The 20,557-nt window shown below is 42.5% G+C and overlaps 2 protein-coding genes across 6 annotated transcripts in view; one reads left to right on the forward strand and one right to left on the reverse strand.

The window, feature by feature from the left end:
* LOC139469615 (uncharacterized) overlaps positions 1-3,296 on the forward strand; it is a 36,585-nt gene extending 33,289 nt beyond the window's left edge. For 4 of the 5 annotated variants that reach the window (XM_071251833.1, XM_071251834.1, XM_071251831.1 and 1 more), the window contains exon 2: positions 1,108-3,296. In XM_071251833.1, coding sequence (XP_071107934.1) covers positions 1,186-2,148 — 963 coding nt within the window. In that variant the 5' untranslated portion in view covers positions 1,108-1,185 and the 3' untranslated portion in view covers positions 2,149-3,296. Of the gene's footprint in view, positions 1-431; positions 505-1,107 lie in introns of those variants that run through there. The other variant, XM_071251835.1, reaches the window with a different exon arrangement.
* The window catches only part of LOC139469616 (U3 small nucleolar RNA-associated protein 6 homolog), a 172,842-nt gene that overhangs the window by 113,239 nt on the left and 39,046 nt on the right, over positions 1-20,557 (reverse strand). The window lies entirely within an intron of this gene.

The raw sequence follows: 20,557 nt of genomic DNA on the forward strand, positions 1-20,557 counted from the left end.
CCACCCATTATAGATCGTCTCCCACTGAAGAACAACACAGCTAATCATCCCATTTGAAAATCATTGTTTTAGGACAATTAGCCACTAAAAACTGAAGGCAAGCAAGAATGGCTAAGATTTTCTTGGGCATATTTCATCTGTGTGTGCAATGGTGTTTATCACATGTGTAAGTTGTGAAGGCCTGCATTCCTGTATGAATAATAAATCTCCCGAAGCAGGGCAGTGCTGGCAGTATACAGTGAAGAAAGGCCTGCATTCCAGACGACCTAGCCCTGATCAACAATGGATGTAGAAATACCAGGGTTTCAAACATGAAATCTTACAGTGGCATAGTTAGGACGGTCAGTCCCCATGTGTTAAATGGCCGTGGTGGATGTGCATGCTGAACACAATGCAGCCTGTGGGGTGAAGCTGCACATGTCACCACCCTGACAAGTGTCAGATCCTTGGCCTGGGGGTGGGTCTACATTGAGGACAAGATTCAGAGGAGCTCTATTGTAGAGGGTGAGGAGACTGGTAGCATCTACCCTGGGGTGGATCTGTCTGCAGGAAGAGGGCTAGTTATTGTCCTGTGACAGGGGAGGCTGTGGCAGGTGCCCTGGGGTGGGATGATTAATCCTGATCAATACATGACTGTTATGTTTTGGCCACTTGTTACACTGAAGCCATGGGTCAGGGAATCAGGCATTGTGTTCCGACACTGGCCAAGGTTGAGAGGTGATCCCACTCAGCCAGTGTTGTGTGGAGGCAGGATGGGTGTGACTGTGATCATTGTCAGGTGTGTGGCAGTTAACTAGGCCACAACACTGCATCCCTCTCATACCAACTGACATGCATGTGTTTCCCCTGGAGATGGTTTGTCCAACAGGTCAGTCCAGGACCCACTTTCACAAAGTGATCTTAACGCTAAGACTATCGTAAGCCTATGTTAAAGTATGGGAGTTACAATGATCTTATTGCTAAGACCTTGTGCAAGTGGGCCCATGCCCTCACAAAGATCCTCAAGCTTTAATTTATTCCATATTGGACACATCAGTTTCATGAAACGACAGTTGTATCAAATGTGTGTGGTTATTTGTTTTTCTAAATTTGTGTGTCTATTTTCAGATTTTCGATGTGACAGTGGTGTCCACCAGCCCTGTTTAACCTTTATGATGGGGAAGACGCAGTCAAGAGCCAACCATTATGATTATTGAAAGGAAAACAATGAATATTCTCTTCTATCTGGGGATTATTGTGCCAACAATCATCACTGTCATCTTATTTGTGCTTTTTATTGTGTGTTGGTATCGTCTGAAAGCTCGGCGGGAGGTCTTGCACAAGAAACACGACCCCCACGGCAAGATGCGACAGCTGGGCGTGTCAAGGGTTCCTCCCCCTCCTCCCGTGTTCATCCGACAGGAATTCCAGCGCCTGTCTGTGATCGGAGAGGATAACGATGCTTACCAAGTCAGTCGCAGCCCCTCCACAGAGCAGGACCATGGGGCACGTCCCGGACTGTACCACGCCCCGCATGACAGCGGCTTGTCGGAACTCAGTGAGTTCCAGTGCAAGGACAGGCCTCACTCACAAGCATCACAAGGATCAACAGATTCGGAGGATTCCGGCTTTAGGAGTTCCCGTTCAGGACAATACCATCCTAGTGCAAATAATCAGCTTCAAGACATTCCTTTGCTGAAGCCTATCAAATCCAACAAGGGTGCTCTAGAGACAGTGCGGCTTCCCCCTTCAGATAATGCTCACGCTCAGTCGCAGATGCAGGCTTGTGCACGGCCGCTCAACTCATCAACTAGGAACATTAATTCATCAGCCAGACATTTCAATACATCCGACAGAAATCTCACTTGTGCAGTAAAAAATCTCCATTCTTCAAGGAATCTGAATTCTTCCTGTAGGACCATGAACAATTCTTCTTCCTTCAGTGGCATGGAGCTCTCGCCGCAGAAGGTAAACTTGACAGACATTAGTACCCACATCAGTTGGATGTACCTACAGAACTTAGCAACATCGCCTACCGCAGCGCCACACGGCGGCGGAGGCATCAACCCCACCGTCACCATGGCCCAGGTCCACTGTAGCAGTGACACAACGGGGGCTGGGGCAGTGGTAGAATCTAATGGAGATTTATTAGGGTATTCTGTGGTATGACTGGGAACATTCCCAAACTGGAGATATTTACTGGATTAGACACTAGTTGATTCAATCTCCTGTTGTGTGATTTTGTGTGGATAACTAGTCTCAGAACCAATCTCATTTCATTCCAATCTGCAGCAAGCAAAGCTGCAGATTTACAGCTGAGTTCAACAAAAAACAAACAAATAACAGTTTTTCTTAAAAAATTGTTTAACTTGAGATTTGCCTGGTGTTTCGATGTTGGGAGGATCAGCGATGATGGCAGAGACTCATGATGACTGCAGGATTACACTACATTCCTCCTACGACTCCATTCCTCTAGTGCTACGTACAGACCAGCTGTCTCTGCATCCTTGTACATCAAAGATAGACAACTCATTCAGATAATTGTGGAAATAGTCTACTGGACAAGCTTGTCCCTTGTAATTGTGTGTTTTATATGTGACTGTGTTTGTGCCCTCTGTGATACCATGGTAGCAGCCATGTTGTTGGTGTGAGGCCAATGTGCTTGTTTTCATCGGACAATGTGAGTGTGTTCGTTGATGGCTGGGAGTAGTTGGAGTGTGTGGCATGTTGACCGATCCGGGATGTTATTGACATGTGTGAAAGTTGAGGCGTGACAGGGTGCGTATGGTGGGTGTGATTTGGACAGAGATTTGTAAACTGTGAAAACATAGTTCTCAACAACGTCAATCGCTTGTTGACTAAACCTGACAAAATAAAATAATTTATGTACTTTTCAAATCCTTGTTTTTCATGCTATGCCCTTGTTCCATATTCAAGTGAGATGACGGAAGGTCTCGATAAAGCCGTGAACCGAGAGTATCTGCCCAAAAGCTCCACTTCGGCTCCACACATGCTCTGTTAAGTCGGAATGCTTCTAAATTCTCTTATACAAAATCACACCAAATATACTTTGAGCACTGAAACCACCAAATTACCCTTCCCAAGGGTAGAAATATTTTTTATATACTCGTGGATCATACGACATGAGCCTAACAGGCTGTGATTTCCCTGCAGCAAATGCAGATTAGAGATGTAAATACCACCTAATTCCACACTGAATCCCTGTTTTGTAGAATTGGAAGAATTTCTTTTAAGCGTGTTATCTTCAATAATGAGTGCTAAATCTTTCTCTGGGCATGCTTGAGTCTCCGGATTGAACCTTAACGGGAAAATGACATCAACAAGTGGGAAATGATAGCGCATGGTGCCATGTGGCAACTTGTTTTCTCGGAACATGCTCACACACTCATTACCAGGAGTTAACTGACCACCAGAGGTCGGCAAATCCCTGATTGATATGGGCGAACATATGTTGATTTTGCCTTCATCAAAAGATGCGAAGATCACTTTCAGATTCATTATTGAGTCACATCCTATCGTGCAGTTAACGGCCACTTTGCGCCCGATGTCTGTCATAATGTAATCTTGTTTTTATTGAGAATAAAAGGAGTGGTCGATCAAGAGAAGCCGAGGCCTCTTTAATCTAACATTTCCGTCTTAGTCTTGCCTGGGGGAACAGGTGAAGAAGAGGATTTAGTGAGGGGGAGAGGGGTGGGGAGGAGGTGAAAAGGGGAGCATGATGGGTTGGAGGTTGTGGGCAGGTGGGGGGATCATTACAAGCAACTTAGATAGAGGAGGATTTAATGAGGATGGAGATCACTACGTTGCTGGTGCCACTACCTCGCTGGTGCCACTCCATCGCTGGACATTACTGCTATTTAATGATGGTAATATGACATACCATGCTGGAGCCTTCATCACCCCTGTCAACACAGACCTGGGTGACCTCTCACACTTACATTCTCGTCATCATTCCATGTGTGACCAGGGACTTACCCAGCCTTATATTTTATCATGTAATGGGTAGGTTTCTTGGCACGATAAAGCCAAGGGATAAAAATGATATCCATTGGGGTCATATGCGGATAGAGATGCAAATATCAATGGTCAAGTAGGGAATGCTTTCACTGTTTATAAACAAACATGGTGTAGCCCTTGTCGATCGGTGATCGAGTCAGAATTAACCATCGGGAATGTGAATGGCCGTGCTGTCTCATAGACTAGGGTTAGAGTAGCTTCCCTTTGACAAAGGGCAGTTACTCTAGCGCACAGACCGATTGATTGCCGCGAAAGGCAAGTAAAAATATGTTTTGCATATATGTTGCTTGGACATTGCATAAAAAAACAGATTTCAGTTAGAACTATATTGGTTACTGTCGCTGTTCAACTGACACATCACTTCCCCTGTGACGAAATAAATATTAATGCGCGCATTCCAGGGACACTTGCAATGTTTCGGTAATGTTTGTGAAAGAGGGAAAGCGATTTTCAAGCACAGAGTTAAAGAATGACATTATATGATAAAAAGGTTATCACGCTTGTGTTTGGTTTATGGTAAATATCCTGTATTAGGAACAAGGCTCGCTAAATACAATGTTTATTCCTAATGCAGGATATTTACAAACACCAAACACACTCGTGTGATAACATCTATATGTATAATTTGGAGTCCAGGGGATTCGTAGCAATAAGCTTAACTTGATTTCTATGTATTTTAGTGATCATTGCACAGGAGACTTTGGCCTACTATTGATGGAGATTTCAATGTAATACTGAAAAAGAAACACAGACACCTAATTTTGAGTGTATTTCTTGACAATAGTAATATCAGTTATGAGTTCTGGTTCTATCAACAATATCACTCTGCTAATGAGTGTGTGACAATCTCCCATGGCTGATGATGTTAATGAGAAGTTGATGAAAGTCATCAACCACCCCTCCTAATACTCTCCAACACAGATCAGCCACTGGTATTAAACAAGAGCAAACAGTCACAGTGATCAAATGTAGATTTGATACCTCATAATTGTATATTTCTCTCTGTCCAAATTAATTCCCTGTTAGCTTTGTGCTGCAGTCTTTCTATGCAGTGAGTGATCAGGGAGCACAGTAGCTGGAACAACAATGGCTGCTCCCAACGACCTGTACACACCGACCAGAAAATCATTGAGGATAACGCTCAACTCGGTGACATCCCACACAAGTATGTCAGCTGGATGGACAAGTTGTATCAACATATTCCCCCCCCCCCCCTCCTCCCCCCTCCCAGTATTCTTCAAAGTGATTGTTGAGTACATACAAAGACCAACAGGTAACCAAGTCAGACTTCCAGTATGTACACATTACACTTTTTTAGAAGTACCTAATGAATAAATATTTACATTTACATTTAAAAATATTTATCTTTTTAAAAAATATATGTCACATTGGATTTTAAAACTCCTACTTAAGTTCCTTTTACACCACATAAATAAATGTTATAATAACCACCGAAAGAAAATCACACATGCTATGTGACCCGTAATATGTGAAATTTGACATTGTTATGCCGTGCAGAAAGGAATATTGGTCTGACTGTCGTTGTGTGTTGTCTGACAAAGATGTCGAAACAGTTGATGCATTAGTCATTGTGCCCGACACTGTGTATTGATACACAAACCACATTCCTACTCCTTGCTATCCCGGCGACACAGGTATTTCATGCTCAACATGTTGCCTTTAATCTTGAATATTTTTTTTTTGATAAGTGTTTATGACATTGGGCTTTAATCTTGCTTGTGACCTACCGAAAGAGAAGCAGTAACTTTAACCCTAATCGCAAGTTTGTCTCCACTCAAAGGTGGGGCGCGCATTGAAACTAAAACATCAATTTATTGATTAAGTGTCGTCCGGTGCTCTATTGATAATCCAACTGAGAATATTGATACAAATACAATTATAACACCTTGAAAATATTTGCGAAACTTTGCAACCTTTCATTAAACCATTTTGTATTTTATCAACAAAGGTATTAACAAAAATCTTTGTAAAAGCAAAAAGTCAAGAAATAGAAAAAAGGTGATAAAAATCAATAACAGAATATGAGGACAATTCATTCATTCACAAGCATAATTGTGTATCATAAATAACTGCGGCAGTAGTGTCTGCGATACAGTAGATGCACTGACACAGTGTGACATATTTCAGTCATAAATTGACATGGCAGTCTGCCTCAGCTCTGGGAACATGGCCACTTTGTTATGCTGGGCCAAACTTTGTGGTGTCCATCAGAAAATCCATACAACACAGCAACTTTCAAAGGGTTTATATATGAATATTCATAAGTCCAAGTATCATTTGTTATAATTTCACACAGGTAATAGAAGTACACGATGTTTTAAGATAGACTAATTGCCTCTAAAATGACTCAAAATAGCTGTAAATGATGACACAAAGACTAAATCTTTTTTAGTAATCTCAGTTGTTATTTAAATATCTATTTTTCAATGCTTTTATTTAAATATAAAAGCATTGAAAAATAGATATTTAACAGTCAGCTGTGACACAAATTAACAATAATTTGAAATTAAAATTAGAACAACATCGTCATAAATAATACTTGGTAAAATTTAACTACTACAGCATAGATAATTTCTATGAGATTTTCAGTGATCTTATTGGCCCCACACAGTTCTACAAACCAGATACAACCACACCCAGGTGACACCTCATTCTCCGATATTCACATCTCAAAAACCCTCTCTACATACAGAGAAATATTAGACAATAGCAAATGATAAATCCACATAAATTCAGAGATAATGGAGGTATACACTGGGATTTAAGGTATGGAAACAGGTTATGTCAAATTATTCCCAGCCGCCTCAGGCTTGGCTGCTGCAATATTAATTAACACAGATCAGTATGATAGATATATCTTGGTTACAAAAACTTGTTCCTGTGGATATCATACCGAAGATGCTTAACACTTTGTTCTTTGAAATAAAATGTATTTTTACCAGCATGGTTATTCTTTACAAACAGTGCTATGCGGAAATTTGTATTTGACAAAGGAAGAACAAATTCAAACATTAGATTCTATTCAAAACTTCATATTAAAAACTGGCAGATGTTCAATTAAATGAATTGTTTGATATAAACTGCAAATAGATTTATTATAGATACACATCTAGTTTGGCATGTGCAATTCATTTGTTACATCTAACGTTCATTGATGTATTTATTGTAATATGTCCTATGTGTACTGGAGCGGTATTAACATAAGCGCTTCGCTTGTTTACCAATCCATTTTCACACTTTTGTTATAATAAATACGTCTAAACCATAAATCCACAGGTTTTGGTAGTGAGATTTTCACTTATAAAACTGCCTGATAATTTAATAATCTAAAGACTGAGCTGTCCGTTGAATCGTTGCTGTCAGAACAGAATACAACACCCGTTGTTTCTCATCCTGGGGGGGAATGCTACCTTGTTACCATGGCAACTAACATGAAGTTTGTTTACCCTCCTGCACCTGTCATGTGACATGAAATGTTCTTCATTAATATTGTCCTCCACACAGGGCGTGTTCACCGCACACACCACCCACTCAAATACAACCGATATTGATACTTATAATGATGAAAGTAATAACAGAAAGTACCATACAAGTGTTTTGTAGCACAAAAAACGAATAAAACTAATAATATATAATTGATAAAGCAATCATAGATAAGGACAATGGGTTGTTTTTAGCTGTAGCATATCAAGACTTGCACAGTTTAAAAGATTAAATTAGAATCTTTATTAACCTGTTTCATATTTTTCCTCTACTTAAAATAAAACTGGTGAAACAGATATGACATTTTAACAAAATTTCTTATACCAATTGGGCACTGAGAATAAAAGGTTCAACAAAAATAATTATTTGACAATTACATATATATATTATTTTTGTGCTAATTAGCATGAACAACAAAAATTAAGTGTTTTCTGCTGAAAACAATACCTGTCACCTTGTGCACCTGTGCTAACGATACAATTACTGACGAGAGCGGTGTTTACATTGTCCTTTGTGGTAAGTCAGGTGTTTCCACCACCGGATTGCTTGTGTTATTGTTTCACATGAATGCTGACTCAGCTAGAATTACACAGGTGACAAAATGCTTGACAAAACACGAAACATAAGTCGAGACAACAATATGGCCCCGGCTAATCCCCTTGACTCTTGTAAGCCATTAACCTGACTTATAACGAGTAGAGAAAAGACATGATGAATGTTTTGCCTGCATTGGCTGACAGAGGCTGAAACAAAGGCTTGCAGGAACAACAGGGGAGAAGGATGAGGGATACATACAGTAGTTGATAACGCCTAATTCCATCGGAGTGAGTTACCGAGTTCGGTTGTGATCAGACCTGAGTGATTGGATCAGCTAAACCAACATGATCACATTAATACCATGGAGACAACTTCAAACAACATCACACGCTCGCTGTCTGTGTCGCCGTTGAAGACAACGACAGCCACAAAGACATCAAAAGTCTACCAGTATACGAATGATGAATGAAGGCGCAAACATGCCCTCCTTCTTATCAAAGAAACAATGAAGATACATTATGTACAAACACAACCTCCATCAGATATATCAAGTGTTTTTCTTGCTTGCTTTGTTTTCAGACTTCGGTGGTAAACAATTATTTTTATTGTAGATCAGTTGATTCTAACATCAAAGATTAAACAACTTGAGGCCTATAACTTGTAAGAAACATGAGAGTTTTGTTTCTTGTAAATTTACTGCAAACATTGTTCTCCACAACGTGAACAGAATAAACAGACATCTGTATGTGGCTGAGCTATGTACAAGACTTGCGTGAAGAACAGATCGACAGGTGACCTCTTTGTCAGACAAATGCTGTACAAGGCTAGTCAGGGACTGACTGTTAAATATTCTGTTTGTGTGAGTGTGGTTATATGTGGTGACTGAGATGTGGTGTTTGATACAGAACATGATAAGCTGGCTACTAAGAACAACATATGTAAGTGAGCAAATGTGTTAAGGTTAATGCTGTATTGAACAGTATTTCAATAATATCACAGCATCAGCTAAACGTTGCATTTTCACTTACTGATTTACTCGGTTAAATGTAAGATATTGGCAGTATGATCATCAAAATCAGTGAGAATTGAAGAATTTAAACAGGTTCCTAATATGAAACGTATTATTCCACATTCAATCATGTAAAAGTTCAAGAAAACTTACAAATTTGATGTTTGCCTTGGTCTTATCCTTTGTATGTTTCCAAATGTCAGGATAGTTTTAATAACGCATATTTTTTTAATCAGGAGTGAATGTGCAAAATACTGGTCTATATGTCCTTTATTAAAAGAAGTCTTGAATGTTTGAAGTCACCCACTTCGCCTTCAGCGCTATATGCTGAAATAAAGGTGTCTTGGAAATTCACAGGCAATAGGTTAATTGTTGGAGGGAGGACCTTGGTGACAAGGTTTATAGTTGTTTACCACATGTTTAAATGAGAACCAAGAGTATGGTGCTGACACACTCATGGGAACACTCAGGGACTCAAACCCGACAGCTTGGACACATCTAAGGGACAAAACTCTGCACAGCAGTTGCCTGGTTCAGACTTAGGGCCACAAGCGCTCTCCTTATGTCCTTATGCGTTATCTGGGGGCAGTCATTTGTGACGTCTGGCTGGTTCCAACAAGAGATTAACTGCACAGTAGGTACAGAGTGTGGACATAAATCAGTCCCCTCCAGATAACCAGGAACAACACTTGGCACTGCTAGCTGAAGTCTTATCACCAAGGAGTGGTGTGTCACGTTACCGTTGAGGTGAACAACTAACTCATGCAGGCTTTCTGTAGCATTTGTCTGCACTGTTTGCTGCATTTGTTTGATGCTGCACTCACCAATATATGATGGTGGCCTGTAAATAATCAAGTCTGGACCAGCGATCGATATTGTGAGTCCACGCTGTCGGGGCATGATGACACATAATCAACAATGTCGCCACGTCTAACCACCCGATCCATTATGCTACCTCTCATGACCAGCACAGGTTGCTGGGGACCTGTTCTAACCTTGAACTGAGCTGCAGGCTGGCTGGGTTAGTGTGTCATCATACCCAAACAATGAGTATCACTTCATCGACTGCTACATAGCTAGGTACTCATGCAGTGTTTGCAGTTTAGCGTCAGAATGCCCTGGGTCTTTCCAAGTCAGAGGCCTGTAGGATGCAGCTCGTGAGTCAAATAGAGCAGAACATTTTCTGATTCATGCAACAAGTAGCAAGCATTCAACCAATCATGCATTTCAGACGAGAAACCACAAGATCTCACTCACTAGAAAATGGAATGAGTGTGGTTGTTATGTGTGATGTTGGAGGTGAGGTGAAATGGGTTTAACGTCGCGTCCAAGAGTATTGCACTTATATAGCGACATGCATGCACGTGTATGTGTGTTTGTGGCTGCTTGTACTAGTCCGGATTGATGCCGATTTATAGTGCTAGCACACTGAGATACCATGCCGCAGTTTAACATGAATACCCCACTCAGACACAGTATACTGACTCCGAGCCGACCAGTCCTTGTTTTAGCCCCTTAATGCCGAGCGCCAGACAGGATAACAACAAGTACCATCTTTTAACGTCTTTTGTTATGACACGGCTGGGGATCGAACCCCGGACCTGCCGCTCTCCGGGCGGACGCTCTACGATTAGACCATGGAGGCGGTGTGTGATGTTGGAAGGTGCTACAAGTTGACTCCTTCGAGTCATTCTACAAACTGCAGTGTGAGAAGAATGTTTATCTGTGACTTACCATGTAGTCCTGCTAATTACAGTCACTGTATCACTACATACTGCTGAGGAGACCCTACATGACGCATGTTGGGTCCTCTCCCCATACAAATTGAGAATGTACTCAAATAATTTATGTTTCAAGTCTTTGGGGCCACAAAAAAGTATGGCTGTTTGAATCAATGAAGCTAATTGAAATTGGAGATTGCATGCTACATATAACTGACATTTCTATCCTAGTAAGAAATAAACTCAAAGTTCAGCTTCTCAAGGTAAATTTCTTCAATCCACCACAAAAAAAGCCATCCTTAATTGGTTTAGTCTCCTGAGCACGTGCAGTGATATGACATCAGTAACATTCTGGGAAATCAAGTGAAAGGCGCCGCATGTTGTATGGCAGCCTGGGACCCCCATGTCCATGCCTCGGTCCCCCTAAATTATTACTGAGAGTTCCTGGACTGGTGAAACTACACTGTATAGAACTCGCCACTTGAAATAGAAGCATAAAATATTGCGATGATTGATTAACGAAGATAGCTGCATGTGTGCTTATACTTATAAAGTGAAAACAAGCCGCTCCGAGGATGACACACTGCATGTACTTGCAGCAGGCTGTGACCATGTGATCAAACTCAGTGATGATGTTTATTTCTAAGAAAGTGGATATTTCTTTGCAATTTGCAATTTTTCTCATTACTGTAAGAAACATTCCTTATCGCTGGAACGCCTTGCTTTCACTTTGTAAGTATTAGCACACATGCAGCTATCTTCATCAGCTAATCATTGCGATATTTTGTGATTCTATTTCAAGCGAGGAGGACTCAGCGACAGGCCCTGGTAAACGCCTGTTCTGACCCCCTAACTCACAACTGAAAGCACCCTACCCAAACAAAACTACATGTACTGTGTCATCGGCGGTAGACTGGAATTGGTCACATTTTATACAATTATTTTATAATTTACTCTCCTAAATAGTGTGTTCCCAATGTATTAAGATCATCTGCAAACACATTTCAGCATATTTTTGTTGGCTCCCTCTGTTTCATTACTATGGGTACCAACAGACATTTATGACATTCAACATGCAGATAAACCTGTTTTCTTGTTTTACAGGTGCGTCTTCCTTATTAAATTATGATAAACTAAGAAAACATACAACTTGATGTACAACTTCAAGTTTATTGCATTTAATGACATTGTTATCCATAAAGTTGTATGTTTTCATATTTACTCATCAACTTCCAAAATGCCAATTAAACAGTCTGAAACTTGTAATTGATAAAAACATCCTTTTGCTTGTAGTATTGTTTCAACATTCACCTCAAGAGGCTTTGTAAGAAAACAATCTAAAATCAAGTATTTGTAATTTTCCCTCCTGCCTCTTTGGATATTGACAAGAAATTCTGTAAAGCAAGAAATTAATTGGCGTTGGCATTAGTTGCCTCCTACTCCCGGTGCAGGTGATTCCTGCCCATCAATACGCCACGTGGACGAGAGACTGTCTCAACACACGGACAAGAAGAACCTGGCTCAACACGTGCAGCAGCAAATTGATGAACTACGCATGACTGCACATGGACTCACTCCCTAAACTGGTGCTGTCTGATCAGGTCAAGATCTCACGCTGGATTATCTCGAGCATTAGTCATTCGTGACAAGATATCCGTCATCTCCGTCGTCGATGACAGCCCAGTTGACAACTACATGGACAATGATATTGATATGACATCCAGTCTATTGATGACTGACCATTCACAGGCAGACTGGACACAAAGCTGTTTAACCGATGGCCGATGAGTGGACAGTGACTATCGACTGTCCAGTTGTAGCACGAGATTGATTACATGGCTTATTGAAATTAATGGATAGTATCTCTGAGATTATTTCTGTCCATTGAAACCAGGTACAATCTAATCACCTCAGTCATAGTGACTATAACGAGATCTATTATCTACCGGCCATTGAGGCGAAACACTGCAGCCCTGGAATAAAGCTGCTGCAGCCCTCGGCCACATGGCAGCCAGAGACACACTTTGGATTAACTTAACAGAGAAACACTTGCATCAAGTAATAATGACCAAAAATCTGCAATAGATACAAATAAATTCATGTAAAATAAGACACATTCCAGTATTTGGCAGATGTTCACAATGAGATAACAGTTCTAGTATTTCCCTTATCGCATAATGGGTAGGTTTCTTGACAGAATAAAGCCAATGGATAAAAATGGTAAATACAATTTATTCTTAATCTATTACTTGGCTGTTTTTCAACATGAGATAGCATTGTTGTGTTTGGCCTTATTTCAAGGTAACCATGTTTTCAATTCGTTTTTCCGCTACTTTCCAACAGAAGAATATTTTCCCCATTCCGCATGTTGAACATTATGCCTTGCTGCTGAATAACTATGACACAGCAAAGAAGTTTTCGTTGCATAACAGGTGCTATGAGTCACAGAATATCTCTTCCCAAAATTAGAGACAGCCTGTCCAAACGGATGGATTTTCCACGATCAGAGAATTTTTTTGCACGGCAAATGAGAAGATATCAAAATGTGGAGTTCTGACTGTGTAGTGGAGCAGACATGCTGGAACTAAGTGAGCCACAAATTGCTCCGTTCGCGGCCAGACACGTGGTACTGCTTCACGCCAATAAGATATTTCAAAAGTTTCAGGAAAACTAAACTAGATAATGACAGTGGCCCTGAGTAATGAAAGCCCAGGATTAACCAGGAGATGCTACTAGTACATGTATAAAGGGCTTGTGTTTTTATGTGGCACCTACTTTTCATGATATTGTAAGAACTCAAAAAAAAGCTAAATAATGACGTACATTCTCAAACTTTCCCCAAAGATAAGACTTTTTACCATGTTCTGGGTCTAGATTTTGTTTTTGTCAGAATTGAAAATTTAAGGCCCAAACTAATCTGGAGATGGTATTTGAATAATGTTGACAGCGTTATACTGTTGTCTCCTTTTGCATGGGATGTGATGTGATGATATGGTAATACTGTATAAATCCCACCCACTCACCTTCCCTGTGGGTTTTGCTGAAGTAACACGGGAATAGTTGACCACGGACCACAAGGCGAAACGAAGGATAAGACTTATCTACAGTTTACACAGATGCTTATATCGCCTATGAATTCTTAATTCGTGACAGTGAAGCAGAACTATTTCCAGATTTCACAGAAATATGATAGTTGCGAAATCTGCCATTATGTCGGTGTTGCAAGGAGTCATCATCATGATTTGTGAGAAAGGTCATCTACGTCTATATACAACATGGCAGGATGGAGGGATATACATAACTTGGGGGTTAATATTGTCTATTGTTGAAGAAAAACACAGACTTTGCAGTGAATGAGTGAGTGGGTGAATGTTGTTTTATGCCACAGTAACACTCCAGCTGCCATGTACCACTCCAGCCATTAACCATTGGCCTACAGACCAATGGTTGATGGCATGAACACTTTGTCATGTTGTCATGGTGACACACAATGTGAATCGGAGTCCAATGGTTGCTGACATTAAGGCTTTCCTATGATGTCATGGTAACACACAATGAGTCTGTGAGTCCAATGGTTGATGGCATAAATACTTTCCAATGTTGACACACAATGTCTTGTTTATTTGTCTTGTTTAATGCCACACTCAGCAATATTCTGTTTGTAAACAATCGAGTCTGGGCCAGATAATCCAGTGATGGACATCATAGCATCGATCTACGCAATCGGAATACCCGTCACACATTGATGCATGTTGTCAAGCTGGCATGATGTGCTACAACTAAACTCCTGCTCACAGCTGCATATAACTGAACTACCTATTGAGAATGACTAAGAAAAGCAGTGGTTACTGGCGTCCATTTCTGACCCAGTAAATCACCAAACACATGAAGTCAGAATACCAATCGTCTGAGATGAAATCAAACTTATATATTTTGTAAGCTTCTTGTTACTGAAATAATTCTATACAAATTAGAATTAGCAAGAAATTGTTTTACTCCAGACCATGTTGAAATGTTTTCATTCATGTTACAATGTGTGGTTTGTTTTCACAGAGTTTGACAGATGAAATGTAAATAAAAATGACAAAGGTAACATCATCAAATGATTTAAAAAAGAAGAAGAATATATTAAAATAAATTTATTTTGTTGTTGTCTAATTTTGTCTATGACAATGTGAAGTTTAAATCAATCAGGAAATAGTTTTAGACTTGCCATGAACACTTTAGACTATCATGCTTCTGATATTCATTTTATTCAACATATTATGGAAGGTTTGATAAAAAACAGTCAAATTCAGATTGCACAATGGAATTATCTCTATCAAGAGGTACACAGACCAATATAGGCCAAACAGTTTTTTTCAAATTATCTCCCAAGATAGTCAGTTAAAGCCGTCAGGCACCAGAACAAGATCCTGACTCTATATTACACACATTATTCCTCCTTGGGTTCAATATTGGGTTATATTCTCCAATATGCAGACCATCCACCAAATACATCTAATCACATCAATTAGAGGTAAAATGGCAGAAAGCAATATAAACATGTGCTGGACAAAGACAGCTTGGTAGTCTGACCTGTGGGAGTTGCGGGGTTGACAGGCGATGAAAGCAGCTATTGAAGCACACACAGACGAAAGCACGGCAAATATCCTCATTGATTAAGAAATATGGCCCATTCTCTACAATAGAAGGCAATGATAAGCTTCTATATCAAAGAAAGGGGATATTACTGTGCAGGTGTGGTCAATACGGATTGATATTCCCAAGTGGTGGTGCATGGTGGGAGTTTACAATGGTCGTTGGTGACATCGGGTTCAATCTCGTAATGTGCCCGAGTCATAACGTTAGGCTACCTATACGGATATTCCATTCATCAAATTATTGGATAAAGATTTTATTAGCATAAAGTGCCTGATGATATGACATCTTGAATAATGTCTTGTGATTAGCATTCAGTAAGGATGGCTTTGATCTCAAACACCAACTTCAAATTTGTTGGTCGGAACTCCATAACCAATATAATATTTTGTAATGCTGAAGAAATCTTAGATTAATAGCAAGGGGCTACACTCGTGCTTGGTAGTGTCATGTAGTGATAGCATACGACAGACATTATCAAATGACGTTTTCAATCTCAACAAAATGTGGTCAAAGAGGAATGGTTGACCGAAACCTCGAGACTTGGGACACACGGTCACACCTGTCACAAGACAGTCTCTTTCAGAGCCACCCATATGAAGTGAGGTCAAGGATCAATCAAGCGGTTCCTTCAATTACAACTATATTGAAGAGTATTATCTGTAAACAGGGAGCTGTGTCAACTGTATGTGCGTCCAAGACTACAACAGCACTTGTAAAACCCCTGCCCCTGAGGGATGCTCGAAGGACAACACGCCTGTGTCAGGGGGAAGTCGGCTGATAGATGCTTGAGGGGGAAGAGCGGAGGTACAGACCACCACACAATCAACTATTTACTCAGCATATGCCTCTTCTCCTGCCTGAGAGGGCTTTTAATCACCTTATGAATGGATGGATGTGCCCATGCCCTCTCTGGTGGGGAGTATGTGTGTGTGGTATCTCCTCCGATGACTCGAGCTGGGAGACATTTCTCCGCATGTTTACTTTGTTTGTAAATGCCTCGGTCCACGACGAACCTCCCCCTTCCGTCAGCACTCTCCTGACTGGACAATAAGATGTAATATTGATCTCCTACGAGGCCTACTTGGCTCTAAGGACTTGGACACGATTGTTGCATTAAACAAACACAAGCCATGCATTCTCCACAGGCTCTGGTCTGTAGTGCTAGCCATACTTTGTCTGCTCACGGGCAAATACAAGTAGACCAGTTCAACAAATCACTGCATTAAACATCAATACACACACAATTACATAGGTTCGAGTAATGGCTCTGAAAGGTGGAAGACGATGGGAAGCACTGTATGTATCGATGTGAGAGTCGTGGACAGATGTCTTCATTACAAGGTGACTCCCCACAAACAACCACCCTAATTCTACCCCAGGGGCTGAGGGAACAGTAACAAAGTTCACTGATGAGCATATGAAAAAAATGAATGAAACACTAAGTGGGTGTAGCAAGCGAGCATAATGTCAGTGCAAATGTGTCTTAGGACTCACAGAAACAAATCATGCCTTGAAAAGTTATAGTGTAGAGAGGGGTGTGGGATGTCAGGGTGTAGAGTGGGGTGTGGGATGTCAGGGTGTTGAGTAGGGTGTGGGATGTGGGATGTGGGATGTCAGGGTGTAGAGTGGGGTGTGGGATGTCAGGGTGTAGAGAGGGGTGTGGGATGTCAGGGTGTAGAGTGGGGTGTGGGATGTCAGGGTGTAGAGAGGGGTGTGGGATGTCAGTGTGTAGAGTGGAGTGTGGGATGTCTGGGTGTAGAGTGGGGTGTGGGATGTCTGGGTGTAGAGTGAAGGGTGGGATGTCTGGGTGAAGAGTGAAGGGTGGGATGTCTGGGTGTAGAGTGGGGTGTGGGATGTCTGGGTGTAGAGTGGGGTGTGGGATGTCTGGGTGTAGAGTGGGATGTGGGATGTCAGGGTGTAAAGTGGGGTGTGGGATGTCAGGGTGTAGAGTGGGGTGTGGGATGTCTGGGTGTAGAGTGGGGTGTGGGATGTCAGGGTGTAGAGTGGGGTGTGGGATGTCAGGGTGTAGAGTGAGGTGTGGGATGTCAGGGTGTAGAGAGGGGTGTGGGATGTCAGGGTGTAGAGTCGGGTATGGGATGTCAGGGTGTTGAGTAGGGTGTGGGATGTGGGATGTGGGATGTGGGATGTGGGATGTCAGGGTGTAGAATGGGGTGTGGGATGTGGGATGTCAGGGTGTAGAGTGGGGTGTGGGATGTCTGGGTGTAGAGAGGGGTGTGGGATGTCAGGGTGTAGAGTGGGGTGTGGGATGTCAGGGTGTAGAGAGGGGTGTGGGATGTCAGTGTGTAGAGTGGAGTGTGGGATGTCTGGGTGTAGAGTGGGGTGTGGGATGTCTGGGTGTAGAGTGAAGGGTGGGATGTCTGGGTGAAGAGTGAAGGGTGGGATGTCTGGGTGTAGAGTGGGGTGTGGGATGTCTGGGTGTAGAGTGGGGTGTGGGATGTCTGGGTGTAGAGTGGGATGTGGGATGTCAGGGTGTAAAGTGGGGTGTGGGATGTCAGGGTGTAGAGTGGGGTGTGGGATGTCTGGGTGTAGAGAGGGATGTGGGATGTCAGTGTGTAGAGTGGGGTGTTGGATGTCAGGGTGTAGAGAGGGGTGTGGGATGTCAGTGTGTAGAGTGGAGTGTGGGATGTCTGGGTGTAGAGAGGGGTGTGGGATGTCAGGGTGTAGAGTGGGTTGTGGGATGTCAGGGTGTAGAGTGGGGTGTGGGATGTCAGGGTGTAGAGAGGGGTGTGGGATGTCAGTGTGTAGAGTGGGGTGTGGGATGTCTGGGTGTAGAGAGGGGTGTGGGATGTCAGGGTGTAGAGAGGGGTGTGGGATGTCAGGGTGTAGAGTGGGATGTGGGATGTCAGGGTGTAGAGTGGGGTGTGGGATGTCAGGGTGTAGAGAGGGGTGTGGGATGTCAGTGTGTAGAGTGGAGTGTGGGATGTCTGGGTGTAGAGAGGGGTGTGGGATGTCAGGGTGTAGAGTGGGTTGTGGGATGTCAGGGTGTAGAGTGGGGTGTGGGATGTCAGGGTGTAGAGAGGGGTGTGGGATGTCAGTGTGTAGAGTGGGGTGTGGGATGTCTGGGTGTAGAGAGGGGTGTGGGATGTCAGGGTGTAGAGTGGGGTGTGGGATGTCAGTGTGTAGAGTGGAGCGTGGGATGTCAGGGTGTAGAGTGGGGTGTGGGATGTCAGGGTGTAGAGAGGGGTGTGGGATGTCAGGGTGTAGAGTGGGGTGTGGGATGTCAGGGTGTAGAGAGGGGTGTGGGATGTCAGTGTGTAGAGCGGGGTGTGGGATGTCAGGGTGTAGAGAGGGGTGTGGGATGTCAGTGTGTAGAGTGGAGCGTGGGATGTCAGGGTGTAGAATGGGGTGTGGGATGTGGGATGTCAGTGTGTAGAGTGGGGTGTGGGATGTCAGGGTGTAGAGAGGGGTGTGGGATGTCAGTGTGTAGAGTGGAGTGTGGGATGTCTGGGTGTAGAGTGGAGTGTGGGATGTCAGGGTGTAGAGTGGGGTGTGGGATGTCAGGGTGTAGAGAGGGGTGTGGGATGTCAGTGTGTAGAGTGGAGTGTGGGATGTCTGGGTGTAGAGAGGGGTGTGGGATGTCAGGGTGTAGAGTGGGGTGTGGGATGTCAGGGTGTAGAGTGGGGTTTGGGATGTCACAGGGATGTCAGGGTGTAGAGTGGAGTGTAGGATGTCAGGTTGTAGAGTGGAGTGTGGGATGTCAGGGTGTAGAATGGGGTGTAGAGTGGGGCATTGGAAGTCAGGGTGCAGAGTGCAGTGGTGGAGCTGTGTGTCTGTGGTGGAGCTGTGTGTTAGGCCAGAGAATCAGAGGGATATAAAGCTCATGGACTGCTGACACTTGTTTAATCAGGATATGACCTTAATATAGACTGACCAGTGTAGCTTCTGAACACAGGATGCTGAATTTGATGGCCACTGTCTAGACACCCATCACATGTAATCACACCACCACAACACTTACAGGGATATTGTACGAGACAAATAAACAGTCATCGAGCACAGCTTGGGTGATTGTGACAGAGTGTCATCCATTATATAGCCTCCATTAATACCAGAGACAATCATTGTGTAAAACCATCTTTATAGACACACTAAGTAACTGCATACTGACACACTTTGAAAACACAATCTTCCAGTTTCTCTCAAACTATGTAGTAGCCATTAACAAATTGTTGAAGTTTATGGCAATAATGTCCCAATTTAGAGCTGTCATACTGTCTCTAGGGTTGCCATGGGGTCACATTCCCAATACATCGTCTTATTTGGTCTGCAATCACCTTAATAATGGAAGCTGACAGTAACGCTAGGAACCCAGTAATCTAGAAACCTTAAATTCGCCATACCCACCAACCTCCAACACACCCACATACCCATTCACCACGTTACCAAAACGCCCACCAGTCCATCTGCCCATCTATCCACCCGTCCAGCAACCCAGTAATTCATAACAAAAACAACATTTAAGTAATCCAGTAACCCTTTGCAAAAATCTCTCATCCAAATACCCAGTAAACAAGAAACCCTCTCATCCAAGAACCTAGTAATCAAGAAACAAGCTAATCCAAGGACCGAGTAATCCAGAAACCCTCCCATCCAAGAACCCAGCAATCAAGAAACCCTCTCATCCAAGAACCCAGTTAACAAGAAACCCTCTCATCCAAGACCCAGTAATCAAGAAACCCTCTCATCCAAGAACCTAGTAATCAAGAAACCCTCTCATTCAAGAACCCAGTAAACAAGAAACCCTCCCATCCAAGAACCCAGTAACCTAGAAACCCTCCCATCCAAATACCCAGTAATCAAGAAACCCTCTCATCCAAGAACCCAGTAATCAAGAAACCCTCTCATCCAAGAACCTAGTAATCAAGAAACAAGCTAATCCAAGGACCAAGTAATCAAGAAACCCTCTCATCCAAGAACCCAGTAATAAAGAAACCCTCTCATCCAAGACCCAGTAATCAAGAAACCCTCTCATCCAAGAACCCAGTAATCAAGAAACCCTCAAATCCAAGAACCTAGTAATCAAGAAACAAGCTAATCCAAGGACCAAGTAATCAAGAAACCCTCTCATCCAAGAACCCAGTAATAAAGAAACCCTCTCATCCAA

Source organism: Haliotis cracherodii, unplaced genomic scaffold (assembly GCF_022045235.1).
Source record: "Haliotis cracherodii isolate W230 unplaced genomic scaffold, xgHalCrac1.p SCAF_2, whole genome shotgun sequence".
NCBI classification, from domain to species: Eukaryota; Metazoa; Mollusca; class Gastropoda; order Lepetellida; family Haliotidae; genus Haliotis; species Haliotis cracherodii.